At 39.4% G+C, this 14,232-nt stretch overlaps 1 protein-coding gene and 1 long non-coding RNA gene across 6 annotated transcripts; both read left to right on the top strand.

Annotated features, from left to right (window-relative positions):
• The first annotated feature begins 27 nt into the window (after nt 1-27).
• LOC108883865 (acyl-CoA-binding domain-containing protein 5A) lies at nt 28-7,281 on the top strand. 4 transcript variants are annotated; one of them, XM_018677400.2, is made up of 14 exons: nt 896-989; nt 1,234-1,352; nt 1,729-1,852; nt 2,173-2,245; nt 2,888-3,038; nt 3,218-3,256; nt 3,684-3,902; nt 4,803-5,018; nt 5,213-5,307; nt 5,433-5,619; nt 5,745-5,947; nt 6,125-6,175; nt 6,262-6,377; nt 6,497-7,281. In XM_018677400.2, exons 2-14 carry the CDS (start codon nt 1,250-1,252, stop codon nt 6,507-6,509), a joined length of 1,590 nt encoding a protein of 529 aa, XP_018532916.1. In that variant the 5' UTR covers nt 896-989; nt 1,234-1,249; the 3' UTR covers nt 6,510-7,281. The 4 variants fall into 4 exon arrangements, with proteins under 4 accessions (XP_050926097.1, XP_018532916.1, XP_018532921.1 ...); XM_051070140.1 differs by lacking the exons at nt 896-989; nt 3,218-3,256; nt 3,684-3,902 and adding an exon at nt 28-121; XM_018677405.2 differs by lacking the exons at nt 3,218-3,256; nt 3,684-3,902.
• A 1,221-nt stretch (nt 7,282-8,502) lies between these two features.
• On the top strand, nt 8,503-11,467 carry LOC108883864 (uncharacterized). Of its 2 annotated transcripts, XR_007813077.1 has the most exons (8): nt 8,503-8,825; nt 9,839-9,971; nt 10,281-10,353; nt 10,465-10,533; nt 10,641-10,707; nt 10,808-10,920; nt 11,024-11,243; nt 11,345-11,467. It is a non-coding gene; the product is annotated as an uncharacterized LOC108883864 (long non-coding RNA). The 2 variants fall into 2 exon arrangements; XR_001960963.2 differs by having other exon boundaries at nt 10,808-11,243.
• Nucleotides 11,468-14,232: the final 2,765 nt, after the last annotated feature.

Here is a 14,232-nt window from a genome sequence, read left to right as displayed (position 1 = left end):
TGAGGCGCGGCGGTGATGCTGTGCTGTGCTGCTGAGAAAGGGGCTCCCCCGCCTGGCATTGTGGGGCCGCTGGCCTCCGATTCACAACAGCCCGTGACAAATCGCAGCTACGTTATAAACGGTGAGCGCTGATTGGCTGAGAGGCCGACAGAGAAGAGCAGTACACCAATGACATTACACTGCGATAGTGTATGATTTAATGGTAATATAAGTATACGATAAATAGTAATTTGACATAATGATGGTCTTTAATAATATGAGTGTTTAATTAATTGCTATAATAATGCTTTCTAATTCTTGTTCTCCTCATTATTATCATTATTATTATTATTATTATTAGTAGTAGTAGTAGTAGTAGTAGAATTATTATTATTTCTAAAAATGTTTGCATTATTATCATAGTATAAAAATAAAAGCACAACGACTATATGTAAAAGTGAAACTACATTTTATAGCAATAACATCTATATTATTTTACTTTTTAACTTTTGTAAGTCTTGATAATAAACTAGCACGAAGGTAGTCGTCCAGATAAATTAAAAGAACAAATAAACAAGGCTTATAGAATTTATGGAAATCTTCTCACTGCTGCACTAAAACATGCAGTAGTCCCTGTAGTTTTTGGTAGGCTGTGTTACAACATATTTTAAAAAGAGAATTAGCATAAAGCCTGCGTTTCATTGTATCATTTTGATACCTAGACAAAAAAAAAAACCCTAATGAGACTACATTTCCCATGCATCACCGCTGTTCAAATCCCGGCTGAAGAGGGGGGTTTGTGGGATTTGAAGGAGTGAGCGTTGCCTGTTAGGCCACCATTTGCCGAGTTTTGCTCAACAAAAAACTACATTTCCCAGATACATGTTGTAATCAAACGTTTACTGTTTGGCTCATCCTTGACCGGAGTCGAGATTGGCTTTCTGCTGCATATTGCAGGCAGACACCGGGCTAATGAAATAATTATTGCACCGGCGAATATTAACTTTACGGTGAGTCTCTAATAAATCAACCGTACAGAAAATATTTGTGATAAAGAGAATTGTGTGTTATCGCTATTTAATAGAGCAGTTTTATCTAAAATCTCCTGGATTAAAGGGGGGACAGCCTGCCTCCATAGGTAAGACAGGTAGCAACTATCTGCAGTGATGACAAAATTGTGTCTACGTGTCCCTCACTGAACACTCTCTGATTTGCAATTATTTTTCCATTGACTGCCTCAAATTCATGTTGAAGATGTGAGGACTGCTTCATGTCATCCTTACTGGGGCTCAGCATGGCGCAGGAGGACAAACACAGCCTGGAGGCGAAATTTGCCGCTGCGGTTAAAGTGATGCGGAGTTTGCCTGAAGAAGGTGATAACTTCTCCTCTACTCTACCCTGTCCTAGCCTGTGAATGAAAGTGACTGGACTTAAGTGTTCAGTTATGTGCTCCACAGTGTGAAGTCTTGTGCTTGTTGGCATGTAAACACTGTGACTGACCTACATGCGGAGCATTTAAGAGCTGTCACTCTTGGCTGACCCTCCATTGATAAAGCTGCCGTAAGGATAAGAGCTGATTAAGTGAATCAGTCATTTCTCAGGTCTAGTAACAACTGCTGTAGCTCACATGTATCTCAACACAACAGTTAGTGGTTTTAAAGCATTTTCAGCTGTCCTGTACATATGTTTTGCAAAAAAAATAAAAATAACAACCAAATCCCTTTATAATCAACTTTGTTCATTTCTCAGGTCCTTTCCAGCCATCTGATGACATGATGCTGATGTTCTATAGCTACTATAAGCAGGCCACCTCTGGGCCCTGCAACATCCCCAGACCAAGTGGCTTCTGGGACACTCATGGAAAAGCTAAATGGTAAATATGTTGTGTATGTTGTCTTAATGCACATTCAATTCAGTGTTATGGCGAATGGCAAAATAGGAGACAGAGACCTGCTGCATTTGCACATTTCACAATATATTAAAAGTATATCCATGCTATTATAGTTTGACCCCCTGTCCATTCAGACATAACAAGACAATAACCAAATATCACTGCACAACACAGCAGGTACATGCACTGGGTAATCTTGCAGAATAGATTACGTCCTACCTTTGTAACTGCATGTTTGCAGTTATTCAGTGTTCCCTCTCTTCTCAGTGTTCAAGTGTTGAACTATGACTTTGTGTTTCCAGGGATGCATGGAGCTCCTTAGGAAATATGACAAAGGAGGAAGCCATGAAGAATTACATTGAGGACATCCAGCTGGTAAGTCCTTTCATTGAAAACTATAGGCTGAATAGACGCTGCGTGCATCAAACAACAACGTGCAACAAACACACAGACGCCTCTCTTCACTTGAATGTTTTGGCCTTCCAGGAAAAGTATGAGTCTAGTAGTTGTGACCAGATTCCTGCAAAATTCATCACATCCCCATCAGTGTCAGATTTACTTTGTATGTAGTGCTAAAAAATGCTAGCATGCTAAACTAAGATGGCGAACATTATACCTGCTAAATATCAACATCTGTACTTAAGTACAGCCTCACAGAGCTGTTAGTGTGCCCTCAGACTGGTCATCTTGTTAATTAAAAATGAGTCGGTTTATAATGTGTATATTTTAGAAATCAGTTGAACAGTGACAGACTCTTTTAATTAACACCAGAACCTGCTTTTGTAAATTTCATTATTAATTTTTCACCTCATAGCATCTAGGTGGCATTCACCTCCCCCAGTTACCAGCTCTTTAATCAGCTTTCATTAACTGGTCCAACGCATAAATCAGTCAGCCTTGCAGTACACAATTATATCTAATTAACTTGTTTTTGTTGACAGCACCTATTTATACAAAAGCTTTTGCTGCATGTGTCACATTCTCCTCCCTTTTAATACCAACTTAATTTGTTACCAGATTTTGGAGACCATCCCCATCTCAGATGAAGTGTCCGACCTGGTGCAGAAACTCGGCAACTTCTACACTGAAGTGGACGGAGAAGGAGAAGAAGCTGAAGAAAATGAAGTGGACAGGAGACCCTTCACCATGCCTTTTGCAAAACACGCAGGTAATGTGCTGCACATAATCAGAGATGGCACAATAGCTCCACACTTGGAGGCATATCAAAGGGAAAAAAAGGAGGCCACTGCTGCTCACGCAGGACATAGTACTGCTGTTAATTTCTCTTTCACAGTCACTCATTTTTTTCTGAGCCTAAGCCTGTCTTTCATGTCTTTTTATCACTAGATGAGCTGGTCAAAGCATTTAAGAAACCAACAATGGAAGGCAAGTCTTGTGGTTTTTGTTGCAGCTCTAGAGTTAGTAGATTGCTCCTTGTGGTCCCAGACTGAATAAGCTTATTCCAGCTTAATTGAGTTGCTTTCATTAGCATTTCACTTTGGCTGACCATGGGCATCATTCTAAGATGAATTTAGAGAGACGCTATTACACTACGGGAGCTATGAGGAATTTGCTGGATGAAAGATTTCCTGTGTAATCTGTTGTGTATGAGCTGTGAGGCTTGTTCAGTGGTTAGTCAGTGTGCTGGTTTGTTGGCTTGTGTCATTATTTGCACTTTGTGGTATAATGTAGTGTGAAGAACCTGTGACTGCTCTGTCAAGTGTGTGTGTATGTCTTTACTTTATGTAGATTTCCATAGTGCACCATATTCTGTGACAAAGAGTTAATCAAGAGTGTTTCCCTCACTGTTCAGGCTATGGGGATTTGTGGGATGATATACAAAACCTTCAAGATAATAACAGTACTCATGGCGTAACTGTCAGTAGTGGGGAGGAGGAGGGAAGTAAAGAAAATAGTGAAATGGAGAGAATAGAGGAAATGAATGATTGGAAGAGAAGCGACGAAGAGGAGAATGGGGATGAAGAAGACAATGCAGAAGATGAAGACAAGGAGGAAGAAGAGGAGGAAAAAGGTACCATCAGTAGTTGTAGTTAGCTGTGATTTTCTGTGAAGTTGTGTGTGCTGTGTTGTAGAGGTTTCACACACTAAGCCGATAGAGGAAACCAGGTATTTATTTTACAGAATATCTGATATATAATTTTTATTCTACTGTGCCATGGTGATCAATTGTTCCAGTCAGTGAACCCCATTGTTACTGGATGATATGTTTCTTTATTTCCATGAACACGGACACTGCTGTTAACCTTTGACTGTAAATACTCAGTGGTTCACCAAATGTGTATCAATCCGCAGCTGAAAATAGTCCCTAACAAATAATGCAGTTTCTTCTTGAGTGACTAACACTTGTGATAGATTACAGTGCCCAGTTGTTTTTGGAAATTACTTAGCCTTTTTTGAAAAAGAAACTGAAATATTTGTGACCTGTTTGTTACCTAAAACACCCTCCAAAGAATGTTTTCTTTTTGTATGGCATGGTTTAATTATTTACTCTGTATACACTCACTCATTTCTATGCATTACTCTTGTGTATGCAGTATTTGTCCTTCATTTTCCTCTGTATTTTTACTTTAAAAGTGAACTGCATTAGACAAGTTTCTTCAGGCCAGCCAGCCCATATTTGTTTTTTTTTTCTTTGTGAATATAATTTCCACTATTTTCTGACACCCCTGAGTTCATTTTAAAGATGCAAGACATGTATAGCTTCCATTTAAAGTCACTGAATGTGATATGGTTTCTCTCTGAATACATTAATATAAATGAGAACAGTATTTCAAGGGAAAAAAAGTCATTTGTTCTCAGTACTTGTACATCCAGGGTGAGATACGGGAAGACAAAGAACACATAGAAAAAGACTGCACTCTTTTGTAATGCTGTCTCATACTCTCTCTCTGACTTTCTCGCCTTGCCTCAGTCTGGAGTCCTGATCCAAGGCTGCTGATGGCGGAGGACAAGAGGTGGAGGTCTGACACCAGAGGGTCCAGCAGCAGCATGGAGCCCAGCGTGTCCTCCTTCACCAACGGGACACACAGCTCCCTCAACAGCGAGGTGGAGGAGGAGGAACTGGCCTGTTCCATAGAGCCCACTGTGCCACATAACCCGTATATGCACTTTAATGGACACCTGAGTGGTAAGATTACAAACGAATGCAAAAAGTGTGTATTTGATTGTATCCAGTATTTGGAAAACATCAAAATATCTATGTTTCTGTACGATGTTGTCCTTATGATAAACCCTCTAATTGTTACTTACACAACATCACTTTCTATTGCCCATTAAACGGGGATAATAAAATGTTTGTGTGCTGTGTTTTGCACCTTTCAGATCATAGCAGTGCCATTCCTGAGAAGAACCACCGATCCACAGACTCGGATAATGAGGAATTCTGTGACTCAATGGAGCATCTGGCCATGGATGAGGTGTGGTGTCCCTCTTCCAAAGTGTACACCACATTAATCAACAAGTCATGAATTAGACATGAGTTTATGGTGGTATGTCCTGTAGCTTTTCAGTTTGTGGTTGACTATCATTTTTTCTCTACAAGCGAGTGTCTGCATCAAAAGTTCAGTCACCTGGATCAGGAGCTGCCTCGGTGAAGCAGAATGATCTTTGGTTTGAGAGCAACAGTACCTTGAGTGGAGGAGAGGATCAAGTGCTAACAAGAGATTCCTACTTTAAAGATGGGATGAGTACAAGCCAGCACAGCAGCTTTTTGTCAAGAAGAGGGAGAGGTGAGACTGCACTGACACTCTGTTTCTCCAGAGACGGGTACTTGGTTCATTCTCATAAGCATTTGAAGAGTTAGATGAGTTGCATGTTGTAGCATTAATCTGTCACATTCTGACTCCTGTTTCAGGCTCGCCAAGGGCTATCTGCGACTCTCAGTGGCACGTCGGTGCGGATGCTGCCGGCTGTTGCGTGTCACAGAGCAGACGTGCTGTCAGTGTGTCCAGGGGAAATATCAACGAGCAAATAGCTACGGCTCTGCTGAGGCTGCAGCGCGACATGGCCAGTGTGCTGCACAGGCTGCACACTCTGGAGACGCTCACTGTGTCGCAGGTGAAAGACCAGTGGTGCCCTCATACCAGCTGTTGTTTTATTTTCTATGGTATTGAACATGAAAAAAAAATCACGTTGCTCTTACTTATTTATCCTTCAGGCATCTCTTTATTAAAATGTAACGTTGTTGATAGTCTCCCTGACAATTTACCAGGTATTGGATTTCTATATTTTCAGTCAAGATCATCTTCACCAAGGCAGGAGGACTCCCTACCTGTAGCACGCAAGGTTTTTATCCAAAGTTAGGCTTTTATTTCAAATTGAAAATGGTTCCTGTTTACAGTCCCTTTAATGCAAGTTCTCTGTTTTTATAGATCCTGAGACCATCCTGGTGGCCTTTTGACTTCTCTCCACTCACAGTGGTTTTGACTGCACTCTGGCCTTTGATCGCCCATTGGCTTGCCCAGCTTTACTTGCAGCGGAAGAGAAGGTGAGAAAAAAAAATTCATTAAAAAACATTCAAAGTCTGTTGTGTGGTGATTACTCTATTTCTGTTTTATGACCATCCTACAGACGACCAAATCTCTGTTTCACCTTTTCTCCTCATAGGAAAATCCCCTGAATTGTCTGACAACCATCAGCATCAGTCAAAGAACATGAATCTGGGATGAAATTGTTACTTGTTCTGCTGCTTTGTGGCTTTTTCAAGTCACCAACACAGACAATGTAATGAAACATCAATAGTAATGGAAAGGTTACCTTAGATAAATGAATGGTCAGAAAGGCATTCAGAGGGAGACTATGCAGTATAATGTAGCATTTTGACTTCATGGATACTGTGTGGATTTTTTAAAAAAAGGGGAAGGTTAATGCATTATAAATGCAGGCACATTTACATTGTTATAGTTAGCATAGCATTAGGTGGTCTTATTTATGATGTGTCTCAGATCACAGAGAACTCAGTATACACATAGCTCACATAACTTTTAACTGAAACAAATTTCTGATCCTATATTAGCTGTCAATAAGTGATAATTGTATTTTGCCACTGTCATTACTGTCGTTACTTTATTTATTGCACATTCCGTTGTTTATTTAGGTCTGTTTCATATTTTTTGTCATTTCTTTCTTGATAATATGGTTATTTATGTGTAAAAGTGAATGTTTATTTTATAGCTTGAGTGCAATAGCATCAAATACTGGCCTTTTGCAAAGCCACATATCAGACAATCCATATATCTATATATAATCATTCTTGTTTCTTGTCAGCTGTACGGTGGAAATGGAGAGGAATGCTCAGTTAAAGCAGGGTTACAGTTCTTTCAAATATACAGTTGTAAAACATCAGTATATGAAGCAAATTTGACATGCAATAAAAACATTCTTGGAACAAATATATCCATTGTAGTGGATGATTTGTCTGATCAGTAATCCACCGCTGCTGTTTTTTGTGCACATTTTTTAAAATTCCTACTTATCTGAAGGAGAGAGAAAAACCATTAGCTGAGAAATTCAAGTGGTAAGTATGAAATCGTTTTTATTATAATTTAAGCTACTGTAAATTAAGAAAGAAATACAGCTACAGTAACTGAAGATCAGTAAGCAGAACTCAAACTAGTCCTGAAAAGGTAGGTAGGTAAGTGTCTTACCTTGTTATTGGATTCATTTTCTTTTCACTCTTTTTGCATTGTGTTGTGTACATTTAATGATCTGTTACTGACTAGAAATGTAATCACATTCAATGCTGAAGTTAATGATAAATTGTCAAATACAGTTTCTGTGTTTTTTTTAAACAAAAAACTGAAACTTTATAATAAAGTTTAGTTGTACCATTATCAGGGAATAAAATACTGTACATGAGCATGTGTATGTGAAAGCATTTGTATGTATGTAACTGTGTGCATTTATCTGTGTGTGCCTTTTCCCTACAGTTTTACAGTAGCTAAGAACCTGCAGTGGATGTTCCTCCATGATCCTCCAAGAGCAGAACTACATTTCTTTATTTCCCCAAAACCAAAGAAAGAAATTTAAGACAATCAAAGCTCTTCTTCCAATGACCTGAATATAGTGATGTGATAATATGATATGATAATATGAATAATGTGAATGTGAATTTCTCACTTTATTTGTTTATTTTGTTCTTGTGTTGTTATCTCCAAGCACAGCACTGCCCTGACTGTTTCTATGACTGTTGTTGCTCTATACTTAAGTGAAACTTAACAAAAACCACTTCACTCAGACAAAGTCAAATCTGGACTAGATAATCCACGTGAGGCCAGAGACTCATTTTACACAGTTTGAGATTAGTTAAATTTTTGTTTTATTGGTGAAAAGGCAGTCATTTATATTGTATAGACACCAGAGGGCGCTTTGTCTTAAAGATACAGTGTTTCACCTTTAGTTGCATTTCTGTAAATGCAGTGTTGTTGCACTGCTTGCAATTAGTGTCTAATTTATTTGTTGTTGACCTCTGGTCATGGCTATGTGCAGGTTAAATTCAGTACTTTTTAAACTTTTCACGTGAGCACGTCGATATAATTAATTATATAACTATTTTTTTGCACGTGTCTAGGTCATGTTTCTCGTTTGAAACACTTTATTGTTTTGTTTAAATTATACTCATGTCCTCCTTGTTCCTCCTGAAGCTGCATTTGTCTGTCGTCGCCATGTTGATGGTGTGACACCTGTCCGGGAGAGATGGCGCTGTCAGAACAGACGTGCTGATAGAACGGACCTGAACGTTCCATGGTTGCCATGTGTTTTATTTCAGACCTGAACATCATTCAAACACAAACAACCTTCTGGTGGTCAGAAAAACACACTCGCTGCTTTCACTGGACGAGCTCTTTGAAAAGGAGACATCAGCCCTCGAGGTTTTACCCCTGGACATCCACTTAAGACCGACTGTCACTGGCGAGAGGCCTTGTTCGTGGAAAATGTGAGATTTTAAAAAAAGCTATTTTCAAACTCATGTTGTTTTCAATGTATTTAGCCGTTGAGACGTTCACTGACGCAGCTGATATGTCTGGTCTTAAGTTTCATAATCACTGATATTAACGTCGTTTTCTTGACTTGTTTTAAACGGAGGTTTCCTCCAAGTCACATGAAACTATTAAACGAAGCATGCTGAGAAATAACCTGCTGATAAAACCCACTTTCTAATGTACGCCATAAGTAACACATGTAGTGACAGTAGTTTTTAATCAGTATTTTTCATTTGAGTATTTTAAGAGTTTTCAGTCAGTTTTATGCCACCGTGCAGAACTATGACAAAATGTTAACAGATGTGTAAAGTAACTGGAAGAAGAGATGTCTGTAAGTAGTGTAAATTTCTATTCTATGTTAATCTCACTATGTAGACCCAAATAACATGTAGTACACCAGAGGCTTTTTGGGTCTGGGGCAGTTTCCCACTTGGCTGTAATAAAGCATCCAGACTCTTAGCAGGGACACAATGAGATTAAGAAAGAAACAACACGCAGTGAGCTGCAGGAATGACTGAAGTTTTCATCAAAAGCTTTAATACAGCCTAAGCTTTCATATGCTCATTTATTATTAATAATAAATACAAAATTAAAACATAGATATTTCAGTTTTCACAAGTAGATTCTGGTTGAATTTTCTCATTTTGCCATGAACATAATATTCAGTAATGTTTAAACTTTATTCTGTGCTTCTGCTGTATGTAGGGCCGCTTTCACATTCTATTTACTGCTGAAACTCATGAACTTTGTGCTGAGTATAATTTAATGAAATATTATTATTATATTATTATTTTATATTTTTATCTGGAGTATTATTGCACTGTGGTACCTCTCGCTTTTCTTAACCCCCCACCTCCTCCTCCCTCTCCTCTCACCCCCCTACCTCCTCCTCTCACTCCTCTCACCCTCCTCCTCCTACTCCTCCTCCTCCTCTCACCCCTCTACTGTTTCTTCCTCTTGCTTCCAGCTTCAGACACCCAGTGAGCCTGGGTTGTTTGGGAACCGTCCTGAGTCCGAGTGGTTGAGGAATGTGAGGCAAATCATGGAGAGGAGAGAGCTGTACGATGCAGTGAGGCGCAAGAGATGCATTGAACGTGAAGGTGAGTCTCCAGGTAAGCGCATCTTTCAGTTTCCTCTCTGTGAGAATAGGGTAGACAGGATTACATTAGGGAAATTAAAGTATGTGAAAGAAAAGAAAACAGAAGAAGAAATCATCAAGGAAGAGAAGAGACAGGAAGAAAAAGGTAAGTATTGGGTCACTTAGAACAGAGAACGAGAGGAGGTGGGAGGGCCTCTCATGTAAAAGGTAAATATTTCGGGTTATTATCAGATTTCACATTATACATCATATCTCTGTTTAACTGATTTCTCAGTTTTTAACTACATCTTGTCTTCTGTTTGTCTTTTAGGCAGGAGACGAGAGGAGAGAAGAGGAGAGGAGGCGGGAGGGCAATATGACATCAAAACAACCTCATGTTAACAGTAAATATTTCATATCATTATCAGAATCCATGCAGTTTTGTTTTATATCTCTTGTTTAGCTAATTTATACGTTTTTAACCACAACTTGCTTGTCCTCTGTTTTTCTGTTAGAGAGAGAGGAAAGAGGAGAGGGGAGGAGGCAGGAGGGCAATACCATGTGTAAACACTCTCATGTAAATGGTAAATATTTTATGTCATTATCAGATTTCATGCAGTAATACATTATATCTCTTTTAACTTGACTTCTAAAGTTTTTAACTACAACTTGTCCTCTGTTTGTTTTTTAGAGAGAGGAAAGAGGAGAGGAGAAGAGGAGGACAGGAGGGCAATATGGCACGTGAACTCATGTAAAAGGTAAATTTCCATTTATCTCATGTTATTACCAGATTTAATGAAATTTATTACTTTAAGATTTTAACTCTTACTCCCTCTCGTCTGCCTTTTATTTTTGCAGAGAGGAGAAACAAACAGAGAAGAAAAGACATGAAGAGATGAGGAAAAAGGACAAGAGGAAAGAGGAGAGGAGGCGGGAGGGCAACATGATGTGTAAACCTTCTCATGTAAAAGGTAAATATTTCATGTCATTGTCAGATTTCATACATTACATCTCTGTTTACCTAATTTCTAAAATGTTTAACCACAACCTGCTTGTCCTCTGTTTTTCTGTTAGAGAGAGAGGAAATAGGAGAAAGAGGAGGAGAGGAGAGGAGGAGGAAGGCAACATAATGAGTGAACTGTGTCAATCAAAAAGATGTTTCCTGTTTAACCTGATTTCTAAATGTTGAACCACAACCTGCTTTGCTCTGTTTTTCTGTTAGAGAGAGAGAAAAGAGGAGAAAGAGGAGGAGAGGAGGCGGGAGGGCAATATGGCATGTGAACTCATGTAAAAGGTAAATTTATCATGTTATTACTAGATTTTATGAAGTTTATTTAGTTTAGTATTTGAAGATTTTAACTCTTACTCCCTCTTGTCTGCCTTTTATTTTTGCAGAGGAGAAACAATCAGAGAAGAAAAGACATGAAGAGATGAGGAAAAAGGACAAGAGCAGAGGAGAGGAGGGGAGGAGAGGAGAGGAGGAGGGCAACATGATGTCTAAACCTTCTCATGTAAAAGGTAAATATTTCATATCATTATCAGTATGATGATCAGTTCTCATGCAGTAATACATTAAATTACTGATTTTTAGCGTTTTTAACACACAACTCGACTACAACCTACTTGTCCACTGTTTTTCTGTTAGAGAGGAGAGGAGAGGAGAGGAGAGGAGGTGGGAGGCTAATATGAGGAGTAGCCACTCTCATGTAAAAGGTAAATATAAATTCATTTAATGTTATTGCGGGAAATGAAGTTAGTTATCCAACCAAACCTATTCTCATCAAACAGAATGATTCAAACACAGTAAGAATGAAACTCAAGTCTCTGAGCAGCAGTCTGAAGGCAGCTTTACCTTTATCAAAGCATACATGTAATAACTTGAGAGTGGTCTGAAACTTTTTTCACCTCTTGTGTTTTTGCTTTGCAGCCAAGACAACCCTGAACTGCCTCTTCATAAACTACAAGTGAACCGTGTTTCGACAACGATTTTTAGCACAAACAGTGCAAAACAAGTGTTATATAATAATATATATATAATATAATACAGTGATGAAAGAAAGAAACGTTTCAGTTTGGTCTCTGTGATTCTGCTTTTTTCACATCTACACCACATCAGACCAGGTCCTGAACAAAAACCAGGACTAGATTATCCACATGAAACCAGACACTCATTTAACACAGTTTCAGATTTGTGAAACTTGTTTTATTTGTGAAAATGCAGACATTTAAATTCTATAGACCCCAGGGGGAAGTTATGTAACTGGTGGTTTCATTCGATGTGTAAAGCTGAAGAAGGCCCACACCATGGACACCTCAAGATGAGTTTATTAGGCTGACCAACAGAGGAATAACAAAAGTCTCCAGTCAACTGTGATGTTGTAAGTTTGCCCCTACATAAATCCTAAAAACATGTTAGCATGTCACACATTACATTTTAAATTAGCAAGTAAGCTAACATGCAGAACTTTGCTGACTGCAACACTTCTCCCATAGAGAAAAACAACAAAAAGGGAGAGGTGAATGCAGGAGACCCCTTTTAAAGGGAGGGACCCCCAAAAGTGCACATATGGGTGCAGAGACTTAACATCAGATGCTCCACATATTGATTATACGTGTTGGGTATTAACTATTTAGATTTACATAGATTTTGTGTAATTCTAACAAATTTACACATGCTATAACTGACACTGTTACACTCACCCTAGAATTACACAAAATTCTGGGTTGTAAAACATACCCCATTCACAAACACTGGCCATAAAGAAAACACACAACAAAGCAAAGTGAACCTGAAACATAAGCTTCCTATTTAAAGGGTAAGAGAATTAGAGATCTGCCTGGCACCTAGCAAGAACTCATAATACTCCATAGACAAAGTGCAGTATCATATACACCACACATACTCTGGCCAAACAACGTGTTACTGAAATCACACAGCAATATATTTCCATAACAATGTAGAGAGTTGCCTAAGAACAAAACCATAGAAAACATGTTAATTATGCCACTCTGATTAATAAATCTCACACATGGATAACAGCATGGGGCTTTTGGCAACCCCTAGAATAAACTCAAGTTCTGTTACGAACTCAATCAAACGACACACTGGCTGAATGACTCTGCCAAACCGTGAGGTAAGTTGGTTTTCTGCATCTGATGCCTGAGGTGGATCAGAACAGGCAGGCGATGGTTGTAGCAGTGGAGCAGGGAGGGCTGTCGGGGAGTTGGTGGCAGGAGCATCAGAGGCAGGGGAGGCCACAGCAGAGGTGGCAGGCTGTTTATACCAGGGGACCCATCAATGGTGGACTGCTCACAGACCCATGAAGCAGTACGGTCATCATCCCAGCCATCAATGGTCAAGAGAGAACTAGCAAGGGATGGTTCAGCCGTCCCAGCTGCAGTGTCCAATCCAGATATCACAGTTTCATGGCAATCAGGGGGAGGAGGGGCACTGGGCATGCCAGAGGCAGGTATGGACACAGGAGCAGCATCATCATCCAACTCTTTGTCCAGGTGCAGAAAGTTGACTGGGAGCAGCAGGTTCCAGTGGCCAACACGCTCATTCCCATCCTGATCCCTGATCAGATATGCAAGGTTGGTTTTGCAGCCAACACAGTATAGAAAATGGGCTCCTACTTTTCAGAGAGCTTAAATTTCCCCCTGGCACCCTAGTTTGCCAGCAGCACCCAGTTGCCAAGTGAAAGTGGCTGACCTTTGACCCTCTTATTGCATTGGTCATACTAATGTCTCTCCTCAGCTGTGCAGTTCTTGTGAGCCACTGCAATCGCACAGTGCGCGTCTTCCAAAAGGGACTTCACGTATGCATCATAGTCACACACAGTCATGTTTTGGAGCACATTTTTGAATGGGAGGTCAACTGGCTCATGAACAGTACAGTTGTACACAAAGGTCTGTTTTCTGTTTCTGACACGATCCAAAACTTCTAAAAGACCTTCTATCTGAAAAACAAAAACAAACAAACAAACAATTTCTACTTAACAAACTTATAAAAAAGGGTCAAAGCGCCCATAACCGGAAACTATATATTTCTAACTGGATATAATTTACTCTGGACCCTTGCACAATTCTTTTCTATCGTTATTTTAACGGCTCAACTTTCTCAACTTGTACATTCCTATCATGTTATTATATTATTAGAGTTGGACAAGAAACCTTATTGAATTGTACCCTACAGCACTGAGTTTGTCACTGTAGATGTCCTCCATGCGTTATAAATAAAGTTTAGTTTAAAAAAACGCCTAGCGTGCAGTAGGATTCTCTAA

Source organism: Lates calcarifer, linkage group LG4, assembly GCF_001640805.2.
Source record: "Lates calcarifer isolate ASB-BC8 linkage group LG4, TLL_Latcal_v3, whole genome shotgun sequence".
NCBI classification, from domain to species: domain Eukaryota; kingdom Metazoa; phylum Chordata; class Actinopteri; family Centropomidae; genus Lates; species Lates calcarifer.
The sequence above is the reverse complement of the archived record's forward strand: the minus strand, read 5'-3'. Positions and strand labels throughout refer to the sequence as shown.

Bases quoted from the DNA above. Each gene is read 5' to 3' on its own strand.
- LOC108883865 (XM_018677400.2), top strand. From the start codon at position 1,250: ATGTCATCCTTACTGGGGCTCAGCATGGCGCAGGAGGACAAACACAGC. The intron at 3,903-4,802 runs GTACCATCAGTA...GCCTTGCCTCAG, and splicing joins GGAAGAAGAGGAGGAAAAAG to TCTGGAGTCCTGATCCAAGG. The intron at 5,308-5,432 runs GTGTGGTGTCCC...TTTCTCTACAAG, and splicing joins AGCATCTGGCCATGGATGAG to CGAGTGTCTGCATCAAAAGT.